This window comes from Hyla sarda, chromosome 3 (assembly GCF_029499605.1).
Source record: "Hyla sarda isolate aHylSar1 chromosome 3, aHylSar1.hap1, whole genome shotgun sequence".
Classification (NCBI taxonomy): Eukaryota; Metazoa; Chordata; class Amphibia; order Anura; family Hylidae; genus Hyla; species Hyla sarda.
The window spans coordinates 278,264,692-278,283,135 of NC_079191.1; the positions used below are offsets into that span (position 1 = coordinate 278,264,692).

Genomic DNA, 18,444 nt, shown 5'->3' on the forward strand with positions numbered 1-18,444 from the left:
AACCCTTACGATTAAGCTGATCTTCTCCTGGTTACATTCCGGGAGCGAAGCGTCCTGCAGTAGAAGAAATGCCGGCTTGTTTCAGCTCGGCGCGCGCTCTGCCGGACCGAGGCGGCGTCTGACCTCATATCCGATCTCTGCCAAGCGTCACCGTGATGCGCTTCAAAAAACCCCGCCCAGGATCGGTGCGCAACATCTCGTTACGGTCAGAAGACCGCGCGAGATCACGGGACTTAGTGCACTGGCTCAAAAGACCTATGGATATGGAGTGAACAGTTGCTAAATCTCACTAAGCGGTATTTTAGAACTCGTTTTCGGGTAAGTATACAATGTGGTGTAGTATTCTGAAAGGGTACCATACTGAAAAACATAATAATAAATAAAAAAATAAAAAATAGTAAATTATTAGAAAAACGAAAAATCGAGAAAAATCGAACGTCATTTGATGTTAAATCATAAAAGTGAAGGCGAGATGAGGCATATCCAGACAGAGGGCATATCCAGAACCACAATTGAGGACCAAAGTGGTAAAAGCATCCGTCCTGAGATATACCTATACATTCTTCACTCCCCCCCCCCCCTAGGGCATCCTCTCCACCATAATAGGCTCCTTGTTATAGTATTACCCTAGCCAGTACATCCAACCTAACTGGGGTTGGTCCAATTTTGATTGGTATTTTTACTTAGTACTGTCTAGAGGATTTGTCTGAGATCATTGGGTAAGCCCCCCTTTTTTATATCTCAGGACGGATGCTTTTACCACTTTGGTCCTCAATTGTGGTTCTGGATATGCCCTCTGTCTGGATATGCCTCATCTCGCCTTCACTTTTATGATTTAACATCAAATGACGTTCGATTTTTCTCGATTTTTCTTTTTTCTAATAATTTACAATTTTTTCTTTTTTATTTATTATTATGTTTTTCAGTATGGTACCCTTTCAGAATACTACACCACATTGTATACTTACCCGAAAACGAGTTCTAAAATACCGCTTAGTGAGATTTAGCAACTGTTCACTCCATATCCATAGGTCTTTTGAGCCAGTGCACTAAGTCCCATGATCGCGCGCGGTCTTCTGACCGTAACGAGATGTTACGCTCCGATCCTGGGCGGGGTTTTGTGAAGCGCATCACGGTGACGCTTGGCAGAGATCAGATATGAGGTCAGACGCCGCCTCATTCCGGCAGAGCGCGCGCCAAGCTGAAACAAGCCGGCATTTCTGCTACTGCAGGATGCTTCGCTCCCGGAATGTAACCAGGAGAAGATCAGCTTAATCGTAAGTGTTACTGGGACTTTTTCTTTGCAGGTACCGTCTCTCCTATATACTCACTCTCAGCAAATGTATATACATGTCTTTACAGGTACAGCACTTCAGGGCTGAGTGAGTACGGAGAGCTACATTCTTAGCACACCCCATGTATCAGGTTGTATATTAACAATATGAGAGTGACATGGGTTTCTTGGTGTGTTTCTATTTCAGGTACACAGCAGAAATTCTGAAGGCGCTGGCTGGATCTTGTAAAATATTTGGAACCCAACACATATGTAGCAAACTAGATACAATTAAATATTCTGTTTGGCTGCAAAGCAGATGGTGTATGGGCATGCGATACCACCTTTAAAATTACCCTGAGGAAGGCGCTACACCAATAGGGGCGCCAGAAACGCGTTGGGAATAGAGTGGTTTCAATAGGGGTTCTATTCTCCTCTATAAACCTAGGAGATAACTTGTGTTATTAACAGTGACTTTCTATTAAACAGTGTCGCATGGGTGGCACTGTACCCAGCTGATCAAACTACTCATCACTATCATGTGATTTTATATTTTATCAGGACATTAATAAATGTTAAGTTTTATTTAGCACCTCCCTTACCACTCTTTTTTCTCACATAGTGTTATATCTTTGTTTATATTGCGGGGAGTACCACCTAGTGGGCCGGTACCAGGCATTATCACCAATTGGTACACAATATTTCTTTAACCCTGGTGTTAGATACTGTGCCCACAGTTCGCAAGGCAGATGGTATTGTCTGCAGGTTTTTTCAAATCCCTGCAGAAAAATGTCCAAGTCCCCATCCTTCTCCATAATGGGAAAGTTTTCTAGACGGGGCCTCCTGGCGTTGACATCCTGAAGTTGGGGTTGCGGTGAGTTGTTGCTGCTGTTAAGTCGCATCACCTGCAGCTGGTATTCTCTCTCTGCTTTTCGTTCGTGAGCCTCTCTCTCTGCTTGTTGTTCTTGGGGCTTTTTTCGCTGCTTGTCGTTCTAGAGCCTCTCTCTCTCTCTGCTTGTCATTCCTTTAGGATGAACTGAGCCGGTAGACTCGGGTCAGCATCACTCAACCATTGTAGGGCCCATTGAAGATAGTCCTGGCCATCCTGAGGGCGATCACTGCAGACATCTACAGTAGCAACTGGCTCTTGTATAGGGTCCATTTCACTGCTCCTTGGAGCTATACTCTCATCATGCTCTCTCAGACCCCCAGCAAGCTGATTCTTGTTTTTGCCTTTGGCGTCGATTCCTCTCTCCTCACAGAGATCACGCAGAGCCGCCAAGTTTTGCTGCATGTACTGTTCTGCCATCTCAGCCAGAACCTCCCACCAAATAAAAGATAGGAAAGAAAAATGGGGGAGGGAAAACTGTTTGCACGTATGTCTTTAAAAAATAAGTACTGCGTTGCCTTGTAAGACTGGTATGTGCCTCGCAAGGATCCTACCAGTCCTTTAGTATCTAGGTTAATTTCTTAATCCAGACACTAATGCTCTATTCAAAGAAAAAAAGACTATCCCACCGCTATGCCACCAATTTGTCACGTACAGCCCTTATGACCTGGCGTACGGACACGTCCATGCCTCTCAGAGTAGAGTGAGCGGACAAAAGAACCACAAAACCCGCAGAATATTTACTCTAATATTCTAACTCTAAGCTGCCACCATGGCACATTCATTCTCGGCTCCCTTGAGCCAGTGAAACAACTTAAATACACACTGTTTGTAGGTCCCCGTGTCTTTCCTGCACACGTGACCTCGGCTGGGAAAGTATAGGGGTACTCTGCTCACTTTCACACACACTTACCACAATAGGCCGTAAAAATGAGCTACACACACCCCAAAACCAGTCCACATGCCCACACACAAATACGCTGCCACCATCTATCAGCGTTCATACACAGATTCTTACACTCTGCACTTTGACACCAAAACTATAGTAACGGCACGAGCCACACTTATACACTAATAAGCTATGGGGCTATAGGTTCATTAGAGCATACAAGGCTACGCATTAAAGTTATGGCTTTAATGTACATAAAGGGGTACAGTACTTAATTACAAAAAGAGTTAAAGAAACAGACATACAAAATGTGCAAAACAGTTATACAAAATAAAAGGGGAATAAAAATCAGAAGAGTTCCATACTTGACGTCGTTGAGTAAAGTCCTAATCCGTCCTGGGGCCAAGGAAGAAAATAGCGACACAAGTCCATTTAGAATGGGCCCCAAACTTGTAACAACTAGCTTGTGTTGGACCACCACTTTTATGGGTGCAGCAGAGGGTTGGGTTAGAAGGGAGGTCTCCAGTGTCTTCTTAGATCAGCCCACATCATCCCACCTCCCAAATGTCCCAACCTCCTCTCAAACACAGATTGATAGTCCATAAATCATAACTCCCATCGTACACAACAGATGTGACATAGATGGCAGTACACTTATTGATATGGTGACATTATAACGCACATTTTGATAGGATGCATAGCTATAGGATACATACAGCTTAGGGATACATACAGTTTAATATATGGGTACAATGGGGCCATGTTTGGGTTCTACATACCGCCTATTATTCGGGGATCATGATTCTGGGGGATATATAACTATGGCTACTAAGGGGAGCCCTGAAAAACATATTTCTACACTGGGACATATTTCACTATATGTAAAATGTAAACTTTTTGTTCCAATTGGCACCGAACTGACAGGATGTGCACGATTAACCCAATCAGCAAACTAGCTGTCTTAAGGCTCCTCACAGCTAGGGGCCAAGGGATATGTAAAGTAACCAACAACACCAACAGGGAGATAAAATAATACAGAAGTGACAACATATGGAGGGGGATAAGATAAAACAGAACAGGGTGTATACAGCCAAAGGAAAATAATCAAAGTTCAAGAGGATATATACATTTCAAACAGGATCCCAGACAGTAAGGAGACAGAGATTATCCACCATATTTTTCCTAAAAATGATCCTCAGCCTATATTCACTACAAGTAGTCACTAGGAATTGTAGCTAGAGCTTGATAACTCACGGTTTTGTAGCGGCTGCAGGTTCCTTAGGCTTTGGCCTAGGTAAGATAAATTGAGATATGCTGATTGTGCTTGCTTTAGTGTCCATGTTCCAAGAGAGAAGAGAAGAGCAAAAGAGTGAATTTAGAGACTACAGCCCCTTATATACTAAGGAGGTTGGACTACAGCCCATTGTTGTAAAAGGCTGTAGGTCCTGAACCCAGAGAACTCTGGATACATCACATGACAATATCACATGACCCAGGAAGGTCCTATAAATTTGTACAACTTTATACACAACTAACAATATACACAACACACTTACAATCATTTTATAGGAGGTGAGCAAAGGGTAAGCCCTGCAGGAGAGCCCTGTGAAATGGAGGAACTCTAACTGAGGGGACCCAGGACAGGAACAGGACAAAGTCCTGTACCGGGACACCACAGTTCCAGTACTTATCAGCTGACGTATATTACAGAGGAAGTTGTTTAGTTCTTTCCAGTCTGACCACCGTGCTCTCTGTTGACACCTCTGTCCATGTCAGGAACTGTCCAGAGTAGGAGAGATTTTCTATGGGAATTATGCTTCTACTATGCACAGTTTATGACACGGACTGAGGTGGCAACAGAGAGCACTGTGGTCAGACTGGAAAGAACTACACAACTTCCTCTGTAGTATACCGCAACTGATAAGTACTGGAAGGCTAAAGATTTTTTTAAATAACTTACAAATCATTGTTTACAATCAAAATTGTTCAAGAAGACTTCTGCAAACGGTGTGGTCTGCTCTGTCCGTACCAGATATTTCACATACTGTAACAAAGTACAGAATGTCTCACAATTACGTTAAGCTACAGTACCATTAACATCATCACATTTTCAGACCTTTCCTTTTAGAGCATCATAAGGAATATACCAATATGTTCTCACATCTCATATTTCAGACATATTTTGTCACTGAATACAGACTGAAATCCACAGAAAATCTGCAAACAAACCGCATCCTATTGATTTTAATTGTATACCTGTGTCTCTGTACAAACATTGCAGAATTTGTTATTGTGGATTGGTGTTAATTTCGTCGACAAATCATTTTCGTCATAGATTTAGTCAACAGCACTTTATCAGTGGCTAAAACTAAATAAAAAGTAAGTTATGATAACTAAAACTATAACAGTTTATGCAACTGACTAAAACTAGACTTAAATTTTAGGCATATTAGGTAAAACAGGTATGCACAAGGCATGCATAAGAGCATCCACATTAGTAAAATGTAACCCTCGTTCGAGATGGGGGCAGTGTAATGTCTATGATTAGTATGGTGACTTAGCAATTAAGTATTCTAATAACAATAATATTCATCATGTTTTCCCTATATGTAACAGGGAAGTTAAAATAAAGACTGGCGAATGGTTCTATGAAGAAAGAGATAAAAAATTTCCATCTGCAGGTAATATTCCTTCTAAATTATATCTTGCATAGCATTAATACAGGTCTTGAGATACTGTTTATTGGGAAACTTCTAAATGCCAGTAGTGACTTTATAATATTATATTTGATAGAATTCTAAAATTATAACAAAAGACAGACAAATACAGGAAGATAGTAAGCGTGTGGTAAAGAATAACAAATAACCTACTTTAACACCCTTCCTAATAGTATTTAACCCATTAATGTGACTCCAAAACAAAAAGAGCAAAAGAAGCCCAAAGAGTCACTTATACAAAGATAAAATAAAGAAATTTTATTGGTATGCACTAAAACTAGATACACACATAAAGAGGAAAACAATACATCACAAAAAGCGGCAAAACCGGATACCCTGCGGCAAGAGTGGTAGTGTAGGGGTATTGCACATAAACTACTGATCAACCAATATGCATAAATACAGACACCAACCAATATAAAAGCAGCTTACTAAATATACGGTATAAAAAATGCAAAGTGCAATTTAAGTAAGGTGCTGTATGCTGGTAGGTACAGATACCTAAACACCAGCAGTAAAGTGCATAATATTACAAAAATGAATGTTACAAAATACCCACAACAGGATTAAAACAATCACAGAGACACTGCAGGGACCGGGATGCCGCCACTTCAACGCGCGTTTCGGCACGCTGACCTTCGTCCGGGAGTGACGACATGCTCAGTCATCGGACCTTATATAATACATCATAACCAATGGCCAGTCAGTACATCAAAATAATATATAAAACACGTGTGGTTAACTCACTGTGTGGCTGCTGATGGTGCCATCAGCAGCCAGACAGTGAGTTGTGGTCATGGCTCCAAGAGCCTAGAGTGGCACCTGTACAAATTGTATAATACTGACCGTACTTACCGACCTGGAAACAGGAGACCATCTAGAGGACCTAAGAGGGAAAACTAGCGGATGAGGTGTGCCCAATTACCGCGACTGTGGGTATGCCTGATAGAGGGCATACCCTAATGGGAATTATGAGAAATGAGGGAGGGCTGGGTGGGTGACGCCAACGTAACACACGCCCCCAGATGTGGGAGAGGGGTGATTATATACCCCACGCCACTCCCACAAATAAAGCCAATTAGGCTTAACACTTGTGGTCATGGCTCCAAGAGCCTAGAGTTGGACCTGTACAAATTGTATAATACTGACCGTACTTACCGACCTGGAAACAGGAGACCATCTAGAGGACCTAAGAGGGAAAACTAGTGGATGAGGTGTGCCCAATTACCGCGACCGTGGGTATGCCTGATAGAGGGCAAAGAGTCGAAGGTAGGGTACAACTGAGTTTTATTTGAATTTACAGAGCCAACACTTTAAACACCCCCGCCATCTCGATGGACGGGTCAGGGACGTAGCGCTCGAAGCAGCCAGAATTCCAGCGCCCCAACTTCTTGATAACGTGTGCAGGGGCATTGTGTTTAGACGCTGCAGAGGCTGCTCCGATCCTAAACCAGTGACCTGAAATGCCACTAGGCTCGTGTCCCAGGACTCTGACAAGGGACCGCACGTGTTTGGTGAACTGTGAAGAGGAGAGTGCTGACCCATTGACCGGCAGAAGAGGGCTTTCCGCTGGCTGTCCAGGGAACGTGGAAAGGAGTTGTGTGAGGGCCAGGACCGGACACCATTGGTGAAAAGTGGGAAAATAGCGTATGGTGGCTCCCCATCTACAGGTTTTGGTGGAAGACAGAGTGAGTGCAAACCCTGCCCCGTGCGGTGATAGTTGGCTCAGGAGAGGACCCCGTGACCTTCGACCGCAGCGTGTGAACTCCCCCGGCCTCAACCAAGTAGATCGCTGCTTTGATGACAGTGCTGAGTCTGGGACCAAACGGGTGAGTGTCCAGGAGTGAGGACATGGATCGGAAAAGGTCGCCAGTGACTGGTGCACGGGAGGGTGGTTTGGGACGTGACAGGACAAGGATGCCTTTGAGTGCCGCCTTAATAGGGTTAGTGGACAGTACAGAAAGTGCGTTGGGATGTGAGAAGGATCTATGGTGTTGTAACCCTGCTAAGTGAAGCTTGATGGTGTTGTGGGAGAGGTGAAGAGAAGAATGGCAGAAACCGACATAAGCAAGAGAGGAACAAACCGAAATTGTGGCAGGGAGACCTTGTTTGTGCATGAACGTGGAAAAGAGGCTAGAGCTGCGTCATACGCCCGTTTGGTGCTGGGTGCAAGGGACTGTCTGATTAAAGAATTTGCCACCGTGATGAAGTCTGTTAGTCCATCTGGAGAGACTGTGTTGAGGGAACTGGGACCCCGACGATGTCTGCTTCTGGGTGTACCTGAAAGAACAGCTTCATGTTACCTCGTGACAGAGCATCAGCTGCTGTGTTTTTAGTACCCTCAATGTGCTCAACACAAAAGTGAAAATTGTGCTGAAGAGCGATCAAGACAAATTTCCTGACAAAACGCATGATATGCGGGGACTTAGAACGCCCTTTCCTTAAGATGTCTACTGTGGCCATGTTATCGCATCTGAAGCGGACAGTGGAGTTGACCCACGAATCACCCCATACGGCAGCGGCTGCTACTATTGGATAGATCTCGAATAAGGCCGAAGTTTCGTGAAAATTCGGGATAAGCAGTATGTCCTGTGGCCAAGGACTGGCCAGCCAGTGTGCGCCATGGAGAGCGGCAAAACCGACGGCTGAGGCGTCAGAAACCACGGAGGGGGATCTTTCCGTGGCTGCGGGGACAAAGAGCGAGATTCCGTTCCAGTTATTCAGGAAGTGACCCCACATGGCCAGGTCTGACATTGCCTCGCTGTCAATTCGAATGACATGCCTCTGCCCGGAAACTGAAGGAAGTAAGTCCAGGAGTCTGGATATGAATGACCTACCTTGCGGAATGATCCTCATCGCAAAGGCCATCATGCCTAGGAGGCTTTGGAGCTCCACCCTGGATACTGTGTGGCACTTTGTAATTTTTTGGATAACCTCACGGATCCTAGCCAGTTTCTCCTGGGGAAGCCTGGCTTGCATTTCCTCTGTGTCTAAGATGATGCCTAGGAAGGTGAGCTGAGTGGACGGGCCTTCGGTCTTATGGGGTGCGATTGGGACCCCAACTTCCTTGAACAGCCTCAGCAGTGACCTGAGATTGGAGGGACTGTGACCAGGGTGTTCCAGCAACAGGAAGTCGTCCAGATAGTGGATAGTGTAGTGACAGTTGGAGACATGTTGTAAGGCCCAGTGTAAGGCCGTGGCTAGTTGATCAAAAAGCCAGGGGCTACTTTTGGCTCCAAAGGTGAGTTTAGTGGCAAAGTAATACTTGCCTGCCCATTTTACGCCATGCCACTGCCACAGGTCTTGCTTGATGGGGAGAAGTTTGAAGGCGTCGGTAATGTCAGCTTTGGAGAGCCACGTGCCCCTGCCCAGCTGTAGTATGGCCTGTATGGCTTGATCAATAGTGGAATATTTCATACTGAACTGATCGGAAGGGATCAGTGCATTGATGCTAGGGATGTTAGAAGAGTAAGGCGCGGAGAGGTCATAGATTAACCTTCTTTTATTAGAAAACTTCCCAGTGGCTAGCCCCAACGGACTAACCCTCCAGAAAGAAAAAGGGGGTACATCAAAGGGGCCGATCATAAAGCCTTTCAGAAGTTCGGTTTGTATTAGTTCTGACACTACCGTGGGTTCAGCGAGTGCTGACTGTAGGTTAAGGCATTCATGCGTGCTTTGAGGCAACGCGACCAACCCTGTGTGAAAGCCTTCGCGAAACCCCCCAACTAACCATCTGACCCAGCAGGGATCAGGGTGGCTGGCTAGAATGCGGGCCAGGGCGTCAACCCGCACCACGCCAAGTCACGCCTGGTTGCCTTTTTGAGAACAGATGGAGCTGGGGTGGGCCCGGAAACAGAGAAAACACACATGGAGAAGCTTGCAGTTGCTGTAGGTGCATGCAGAGAGGTTGAAATTGTTACATATCTGAGTCTTGCCCAAAAACCTGACCGGCCTACCTAGCCTGTCTAGAGCAGGAGAGTTCCTCTGACTGGGGCCTATGGAGATATTTTGGCTCCTGTTGGTGCTTGTATCCGCCTGATCTTTGCTCAGGGGGCACCAATTAGTGGTGTGTGCAGTGACCCCGCATCAGTTGCAGGAGGGGGCTTTTAGACCTGCGAAATGCTCGCAGTAAAGTTCAGTGTCAACGGCTCCCCAGTTGGTCGTGTAATTGAATTGCTCGAAAGAAGCAGCTGCCTTAGCAGCAAAAGATTTGTGGTACTCGTAGAAAGTGGACCCTCCGTGTTTGTACGCCATTTGTGCGATCTTGTGGAGGTACAAATCAAGTTCCTCCCTGCGACTGGGACTAACTGAGCAAATGACGTCTCTATATAGCCCAAAGGCTATGACAAACTCGTTAATTGTTAGTTTCCTGTTAAGCCTGGCATCTTTGCTTTTGAAGGTGACAGCGAGATCGCCACAGGCAACGGTTTTGGTGTCATTGATGTCCGTGGTGGCTATCAGCAGAAGAGCCAAGTTGACATTCTTGCCCTCCAGAATGTCTTTTTTAATTGCTGCCGGGATAAAGTGTGCGGGTGTAACATTCGGGGGAGGCTGAAGCATACCTGAAGGCGGAGCCTGAGAGGTAGAAGCAACAGGAACAGCGGGGCCTGGGGCTGTGTCCGTGACCCTGGCGCGTTCCATGTCCTCTAGTCTATCCTGTAGCCCGGACACTGATGTGAGCACCTGGCTCATCATGGTGTGGAGCTGTGAAAGTGAAGCACTGGACGCTTGGTCCGATGCTGCTGCCTGCCTCGCCGGGGGGGCCCGGTCTGTGCCCAGCAGGTTGAACAGCTCCCCTTTCTTGGCTGAGGCCGGAAAGGGGGTGCCCCTCCTCCTGAGTTCCTGCATCAGTTTGGGGATTGTCCAGGTACGGTAGGAGGACACGCTACCCCGGTCCGAAGCTCTTGCTGGGGTCTCGGGGACGGAGAGGGTGTCCTCAATGTCAGAGGGTTGCGACATGCTGCGTCGGAACCTGTCCGGGCCAGTAACGGGTGCCGGTAGACAAAGTTGGATGCTAGTGAGAACAGGGATGGTACCTGAACAGCTCTGGCTGCTATCTTATAACACTGACCTGCTGTATCCTGAGTTGTGGGAATAGAGGGAGCCTGAATAGGCACGACCCGGCTCACGGCTGAGGGGATACACAGAGACAGACAACAAATAAGTGAAAATGGGTGGCAGCTGAGTGCCTGACGTGATGAGTGCGTGACGTGGTGGGCTAAAATGAGTTTCCCCATTTTTTTTTTTTTGGGGTGTGTCAGTTAACGGATGACCCAGTGTTCGTGTGTGTCGAGTTGCGTTGTGCTAAAGCAAGTCAGGAACAACGGGCTACACCAAGGCCCCCACTGACGCGAACGGCCCAGGCTGAACAGGGGTGTCGGCCGCCCGAGGCCCTGGGCCGCGTCAGCGGCGGGTCCAGTGCGTGAAATGTGTTGGCCAAAATGATTGAATGTCGTGCAGAAGTGAGAACTGATGGCTATGTGAGAAGAAGTGAAATCAGTATATATATATATTTTTTTTTTTATATACCTCGAGCTGAAAGCTGAAAGGCGAAGCCACTTGTGGGGCTTAGGAACGACAGTGGAACCTGAAGGGTAAGACAAATACTAGAGTCATTAATGTTGAGGGACAGCATGTGCCTGGCCATAGGGCTGGTTCCCCCCTTCTTCTTCTTGGTGCCCCCTCTGTTTATTTATTTATTTATTTCTTTTGAGAAGGGAGGGGGGGGGAGGGGGGTGGGGGGGGGCAGGTGTGGCATGGTGGCCGAACCTGGGTGATGCTGATGCTTACGGCCCGACAGCCCGGACCCCGGACGCCTCCCCCCCTCGCGGCACCCGACCATGCCTAAGCACGCCGGGAGCCAGCAAAAAAAGGGGGGAGAGCGCCCGGACCCGGCTGTGGGATGGCACCCTGCGAACGTCCCGGCCGGCCCCCATGACAGGGATTGGTGTGACTCCGGGGAGTGGGCTGCCCTCCTCAACGGCGGGGCCCCGCCCCCGCAGCCCGTGTCGCCGCAGAGCTGGGTGCAGGAACGGAGCCCCCCCCCGGCCCAGAGAGCAGGGCCCCCCCTCCCCCGTGGCGACGCGGCGCCGGGTGATGACGCGGGCCGCCGGGCCGCGAAGCCCCGCCCCCCCGGCCGTCTCGCGGCGCCGGCCGGAGTGGGGAGCGGGCCCCGGGCCCGGCGAGCACGCGTACTCTTGCCCTCTGGATTGTGGGAAGGAGTAACCGGAAGCGACGCCGACCGCCGGGGCGAATGGGGACCCCGCCCCCCGCAGCCCCGCGCCGCAATCTGGAGCGTGGGACGGGATCCCCGAGCCCGGCAGCAGGCGCAGTTCCACTCCCTCGGGACCGGGAACCGGGCGGGCCAGGTGAGCGGCGGGGGAACACGGGAAGGGGAAACATGCAAGAAAACAAGGTACCAAAAACCTGGGGGAGCGCGAGGAGGCAAGCGACCCAGCTGGGGGTGAGCCTGCTCCGGCACTACGAACCCGGGCTGAACAACATAGAGCCACACTGGCACTTATCTAACCAACGTCTGCGAGGACGGGGGATAGAACCGTTACACACTACCAACGACACTCCGGGGGGGGGGGGGACGTATGCACTAACACGGTAGACTACTAGAGAACTACCGCCAACGTAACACACGCCCCCAGATGTGGGAGAGGGGTGATTATATACCCCACGCCACTCCCACAAATAAAGCCAATTAGGCTTAACACTTATCAACCTGTCAGAGACAAAAAATGTGTCAGAGAGCAACCGATTACAGCTCTACTTTCATTTCCAAAAATGCATGTGTAATTCATGCCTAACATTCCCCCAAAGACTAGCATTACCCAAACTAACAAAACCCCTTGCTATATACATTTTTAGATTTACAATTGTGACATTTTGGTAAGTAAAATTGAGTGAAATTATTTCATTTTTATTCTTTTCCCGTATATTATTATATAAAGTATTATTGTATCCAGTATATTACATTATTGTTTCAAGTAAAAAAAAGTTTAAAGTTTGTCTTACAGGAAAACATGAAACAGTTGGCTCAAAGCTCTTGAGATCCTATCAGAAGATGAGGTGAGTACTTTATGTAAAGATAAAAATGCAGGAAACGTCTTCATACAAGCATGCATGCAGATGCCGGGACTCTCACAGCTGGAGGGAGTGACTGCTGTTTCGCAGGTCAGTGCCTACTTTGTCAGACCACAAAGTAGGCACTGACCTACAAACAGCCGTCATACCCTCCAGCCGGAGAGTCCTGTCGTCTGCATTCATGCTTGCGGGAAGCACTTTCCTGCATTTTTATCCTGTTAAGATGTCTACGTTTGTAAAAAAAAAAAAAATAGCATGGAAGAAGCAGTGTGGTGAGTGCTATACTTCCTTTATGTATATATCATTGGATGCAGTGTTATGTGCGATATAGGATTGAGCACCCCCACCACTATACCTAACCCTGCGCAGACAAAGGAATGTTCGCACCTGTTATGATAATTGCACAGAGTGTAGATAACAGAGTGTCAGACGTAGCTAACTATATATGTTTTCTGCAATGAGTATATAAAGACCTTTAAAAGGGCACTGTCATGAAGATTTTTTTTAATATGTTGTAGCTTTTATTTAATTAATTAACTTTTCAATTTACTACTTATAAGTAAGTAATATTTTTTTATTTAAAATGTGTTTAAAGTTTTGGCCACCAAGGGGTTCCCTCTCAGGTCCCGTTGCATTCCTGGTCTCCCAGCCACAGCAGTTTGGACTCCTGCTGGCCTGGCAGAGTCCAAACTCAGGAAGTTCGGGTGGGACATGTTCTCAGCACAGCACTTATCCTCTGCCCTGTCAATCAAACAGGCAGAGAGTGAGCGCTGTGTACATGAGCTGGGCTGCCACACAATAAAGCCGCTGGGTCCCTGGAGGCCATCCCCAGCAGTCGACACCACCTAACCTGCCCCTGGCAAATATACTGTGTGAGCTCCTGCCACTGCTGTCCCGGCTCCTCTCTCCCTCCTCTCTGTGTTACACATACAGAGAGGAGGGGATGGAGAAGCAGCCTGCCACGGTGGCTTGATTCTTCTATGCTGCACTCCCTAGTATGAGCGCAGCATAGAATAGTGAGGGCGGATATTCTGCCAGCAGGCTTCAGATGAGGTTGTGCCTGCCGGGGAACGCCCCTCAGGATTGCCTAAGCAGAAGAAAGGGGCCACAATAAAGGTGAAAAAAAATGTATATAAAAAATAAATAAAAGCAAGGGTGGTTAGTATTAGGGGTTAATCATTAGGGAGAAAAAAAAACATATCATCTTAATGACAGGTACTCTTCAAAAATAAATCTGACAACAAAAATTTTAGTAGAAACAATGTACACTGTTCGGTCAGAACATTAAACCATTGACAGTGATGTTATTGTGGTGGCTGGACAAAGAATCTATAAAATAGTAATAGCACAAAAAAGCCTTGTAGTTCAATAAAAAGGCAAGCTGGCAGGAGCTCTTTTAAGATGTGTTGGAAGAAAAAGTCTGATCCATTGAGGTACTAGCAAATATAAGAATCTTTGTAATATATCTTATTACACAAAAATAGACTGTCTTTAAACCTGAAAATCAGCTAAGTTTTGTCCTGCATCTTCTCAGAGTTTGTCTTGTAGCTCAGTCAGTGATTACATTACAAGCAATACAAATCTATAGAGGATGAAGATGGGAGGGGGATGTGCCTGAGAACATAAATAGGCTGCAGAGAGACAGCATACAGAGACATGTCTGTAAGTAGGACATATCAGTAGGACATATCACCCCCTGGTCTTTATCATGCTTTCCAGGCTGCAGCAGCTGTTTAGGTTGTGCACAGAGACATAGAAGTGCAAGTTATCCTCTTCTGTGTGTGTTCAGTGTATAGCAGAAAGCATAGACATTAGGCCCATCAGCTCCTGTAGAACTGAAAATTATAGCTGAAGCCTGCAGAGCAGAAATCCTGAAATGACAGGTATGATTTAAAGTATCTACTGGTAACATAAGAGGCGGTTCTCCTTAGGCGAGTTAGGCGGTCGCCTAAGGCCTCGCACTTGAGGGGGCTTTGCAGGAGCTTAACTCTCCCCCCTGAGGGAGTGGCGATGCATACATTGCCGCCTTTTAGTCCTGGACTCATTTAACTATTAGCACGTCTTACAGATGCGCCTTCAGTTAAATGCAGCACTCTGCTGATTGACAGAGCGAAGAGCTGTTGACTCCCCACCCTGTCATTCTCTCTTGTGGCTGCCTGCGATATGCAGACAGCCGCAAGAGGCCCAGGCATCCTTCCTTTGCGCTCTAGTTCATCATGTGCCGGAGCACAGACCTGTGGCTAAAGAGGGAAGAGGAGGCCATGCTGCAGACCACGGGAGCCAGCTGAGTATCTTAACCACTTAGAGGTAGCTGCTGCTGTTTTCACTACCTAGAGGGGGCTCCTGCTGTTTTCACTATCTAAAAGGGGTCTACTGCTGTTTTCACTACCTAAAACAGGGCTGTTGATGTTTTCACCACCTAAAGAGGGCTACTATTACTACTACCTGAAGGATGCTACTATTATTACCCTAACCCTTAAAAAGATTTCATCATGCTTCTTGTAAGAGCGCCAATGCATACACTGTATGCACCGCATTTCTCTTTAATTCACAGGGGTAGGGGCCTCATGATCAAGTTTCGCCTAAGGCCTCACAAAGTCTAGCCTGTGGCTAATATCTCGGTGCCAAATTCTACAGGACACCTCGTTCTTGTGCCAGGTGGTTCTAATATAATTGCAGTTTAGTTTAACCTAAATGTACTGCATTAGGTGAACGCCACCTCTTTGGCTGTTACAGTTCTCAATAGCATATTAAGGCTAAGGCCAACAGCATTAGGAAAGGGGAGAGCCCTAGAAGAAATAAAAACGCCCAGTTGTTTTTTTTGTTAGAGGCCACAGGTCCTCTTAAAATTACCTGCCTAATATTGTGTAGATTCCTTATGTCATTAAAACAGCTTTAACATGTCGAAACATTGGCCCAGATTATCAGAAATGTTTAAGAGCTAGACAGCATAGTCTAGAACAAGACAGTCTAAGGAAGGGGAAATGTATCAAAGTGGCTCAGGCTGTTTATTAAATTTACTGCCGCTGCTTAGACTGTCTAGTTTCTCTTGTAGATCTGTCTAACCTTAAAGGGGTCATCCAGGGAAAAACTTTTTTTATATATATCAACTGGCTCCAGAAAGTTAAACAGATTTGTAGATTACTTCTATTAAAAAAGCTTAATCCTTTCAGTACTTATGAGCTTCTGAAGTTAAAAGGATTGTGCGCTGCCCTGCTGTTCGTGTTACGCCGAGCGCTCTGGGTCCCTGCTCCTCCCCAAAGCACTTGCGGCGTTTCTCTCCCTGCAGCGCCCCGGTCAGACCCGCTGACCGGGAGCGCTGCACTGACATTGCCGGCGGGGATGCGATTCGCATAGCGGGACGCGCCCGCTCGCGAATCGCATCCCAAGTCACTCACCTGTCCCGGTCCCTGGCTGTCATGCTCTGGCGCGCGCGGCTCCGCTCTCTAGGGCGCGCGTGCGCCAGCTCTCTGAGTTTTAAAGGGCCAGTGCACCAATGATTGGTGCCTGGCCCAATCACCCTGATTAGTTTCCACCTGTGCACTCCCTACTTATACCTCACTTCCCCTGCACTCCCTGGTCGGATCTTGTTGCCTTGTGCCTAGAGAAAGCTACTCTGTGTTACCACTACTGTGTTCCTGACCTTCTGCTATCACCATTGACTACGAACCTTGCAGCCTGCCCCGACCTTCTGCTACGTCTGACCTTGCTCTTGTCTACTCCCTTGTACCGCGCTTATCTCAGCAGTCAGAGAGGTTGAGCCGTTGCCAGTGGATACGACCTGGTTGCTACCGCTGCTGCAAGACCATCCCGCTTTGCGGCGGGCTCTGGTGAATACCAGTGGCAACTTAGAACCGGTCCACCGACACGGTCCACGCCAATCCCTCTCTGGCACAGAGGATCCACCTCCAGCCTGCCGAATCGTGACAGTTCGGAGCTCATTACTCCGAACGCTGTGTGCGGGCTTCCGTTTTCGCAGCCGCCGGGCGTGACATCACGCCCGGCCCCTTCGTGATGTCTCGCCCGCCCCCTCGTGACGTCTCACCCGCCCCCTCAACGAAATTCAAGGTGAAGGGGGCGCGACCACTGTCACGCCCCCTTCCCATAGACTTTAGTAGATGGGGCTGGCGTGACGTCACGAAGGGGCGGGCGAGACATCACGAAGGGGCCGGGCGGCTGCGAGCACGGAAGCCCGCACACAGCGTTCGGAGTAATGAACTTCCGGACGCTGTGAGCGGAGCCCCGAACTGCAGGGCAGCGCACAACCCCTTTAAGTGCTCTCTGATGACACGTGTCTCGGGAACCACCCAGTTTAGAAGCAAATCCCCATGGCAAACCTCTTCTAAACTGTGCGGTTCCCGAGACACGTGTCATCAGAGAGCACTTATACAGAAAAGAACAACCTTAACTTTAGAAGCTCATAAGTACTGAAAGGATTAATATTTTTTAATAGAAGTAATTTAGAAATCTGTTTAACTTTCTGGAGCCAGTTGATATATATAAAAAAATGTTTTCCTGGATAACCCCTTTAATGCCAACTTGAGGTTGGCTTAAAAAATCTGTGCCTAAGGGTTGGTGCATCTTGGTGCAGGATGTCACATTTTAGGCCATGCCTCTTTACTAATCCCCTCCCCTCGACAAAGGAATGTCCACTTGTGGCTAAATACATAATAAATGTTTTTAGATGAAGATGCGACACATTGCTCCCAAGATATACCAACTTGTGGAGCATTTTGTGACAAAATAAAATTAGATGATAAATCTGGGCATTCACTTTACAAGACCACTTTGGGTGTCATGTAGTATCTGGCACCAGATGGTAGCAGTAAACCATTCATGGACATTGGGGGAGATTTATCAATACCTGAGCAGAGAAAAAATTGCCCAGTTGCCCATAGCAACCAATCAGATCGCTTCTTTCATTTTTCAGAGGTCTCTTTAAAAATGAATGAAGCAAGCTGATAGGTTGTTATGGGTAACTGGACAAATTTTCTATTGCCATTAGCGAATAGCATTGCCATAAAGAGATGGACTTGATCTGCAACACTGTTCAGGTAGGTGGTTCATAGCATTAATGTGGATGTTACCCAAATGCATTTCAAAGTTTTTCCAGAAGAAACTTGCTCAGGGCGTCTCTAGCTAAAAGTCACGCCATGCTTGTTTTCCATAATTGACAAATTGTACTCTTGATCTATGTATGTAATGCCACCTTTAGTATAAGTAATTCTTTACCAAGCTTTCAAGCAAAGAGAGTTCTATACAGTAGTCCCTCAAGTTACAATATTAATTGGTTCCAGGATGACCATTGTATGTTGAAACCATTGTATGTTGAGACCATAACTCTATGGAAACCTGGTAATTGGTTCTGAAGCCCAAAATGTCATCCAAAAATAGGAAAAAGTGAGGATTAAATAGAAATAAGTAGATAACTAATACAGATAAAGCAAATCCTTACATATAAAAGTAAGAAAGATCTGCTGGAACCTGTAAATCACTGTCTGTCAGTGTTTCCCATCAAGGGCGCCTCCAGCTGTTGCAAAACTACAACTCCCAGCATGCCTGGACAGCCTTTGCAACAGCTGGC

General features: G+C 47.0%; 1 protein-coding gene across 22 annotated transcripts in view; it reads left to right on the top strand.

Annotated features, from left to right (window-relative positions):
* Nucleotides 1–18,444, top strand: part of SYTL3 (synaptotagmin like 3) — a 125,712-nt gene that overhangs the window by 63,853 nt on the left and 43,415 nt on the right. For 19 of the 22 annotated variants that reach the window (XM_056566702.1, XM_056566713.1, XM_056566715.1 and 16 more), the window contains 2 exons: nucleotides 5,668–5,732; nucleotides 12,782–12,845. In XM_056566702.1, the coding sequence (XP_056422677.1) occupies nucleotides 5,668–5,732; nucleotides 12,782–12,845 (129 nt within the window). Of the gene's footprint in view, nucleotides 1–5,667; nucleotides 5,733–12,774; nucleotides 12,846–18,444 lie in introns of all 22 variants that reach the window. The other 3 variants (XM_056566721.1, XM_056566720.1, XM_056566716.1) reach the window with 2 other exon arrangements.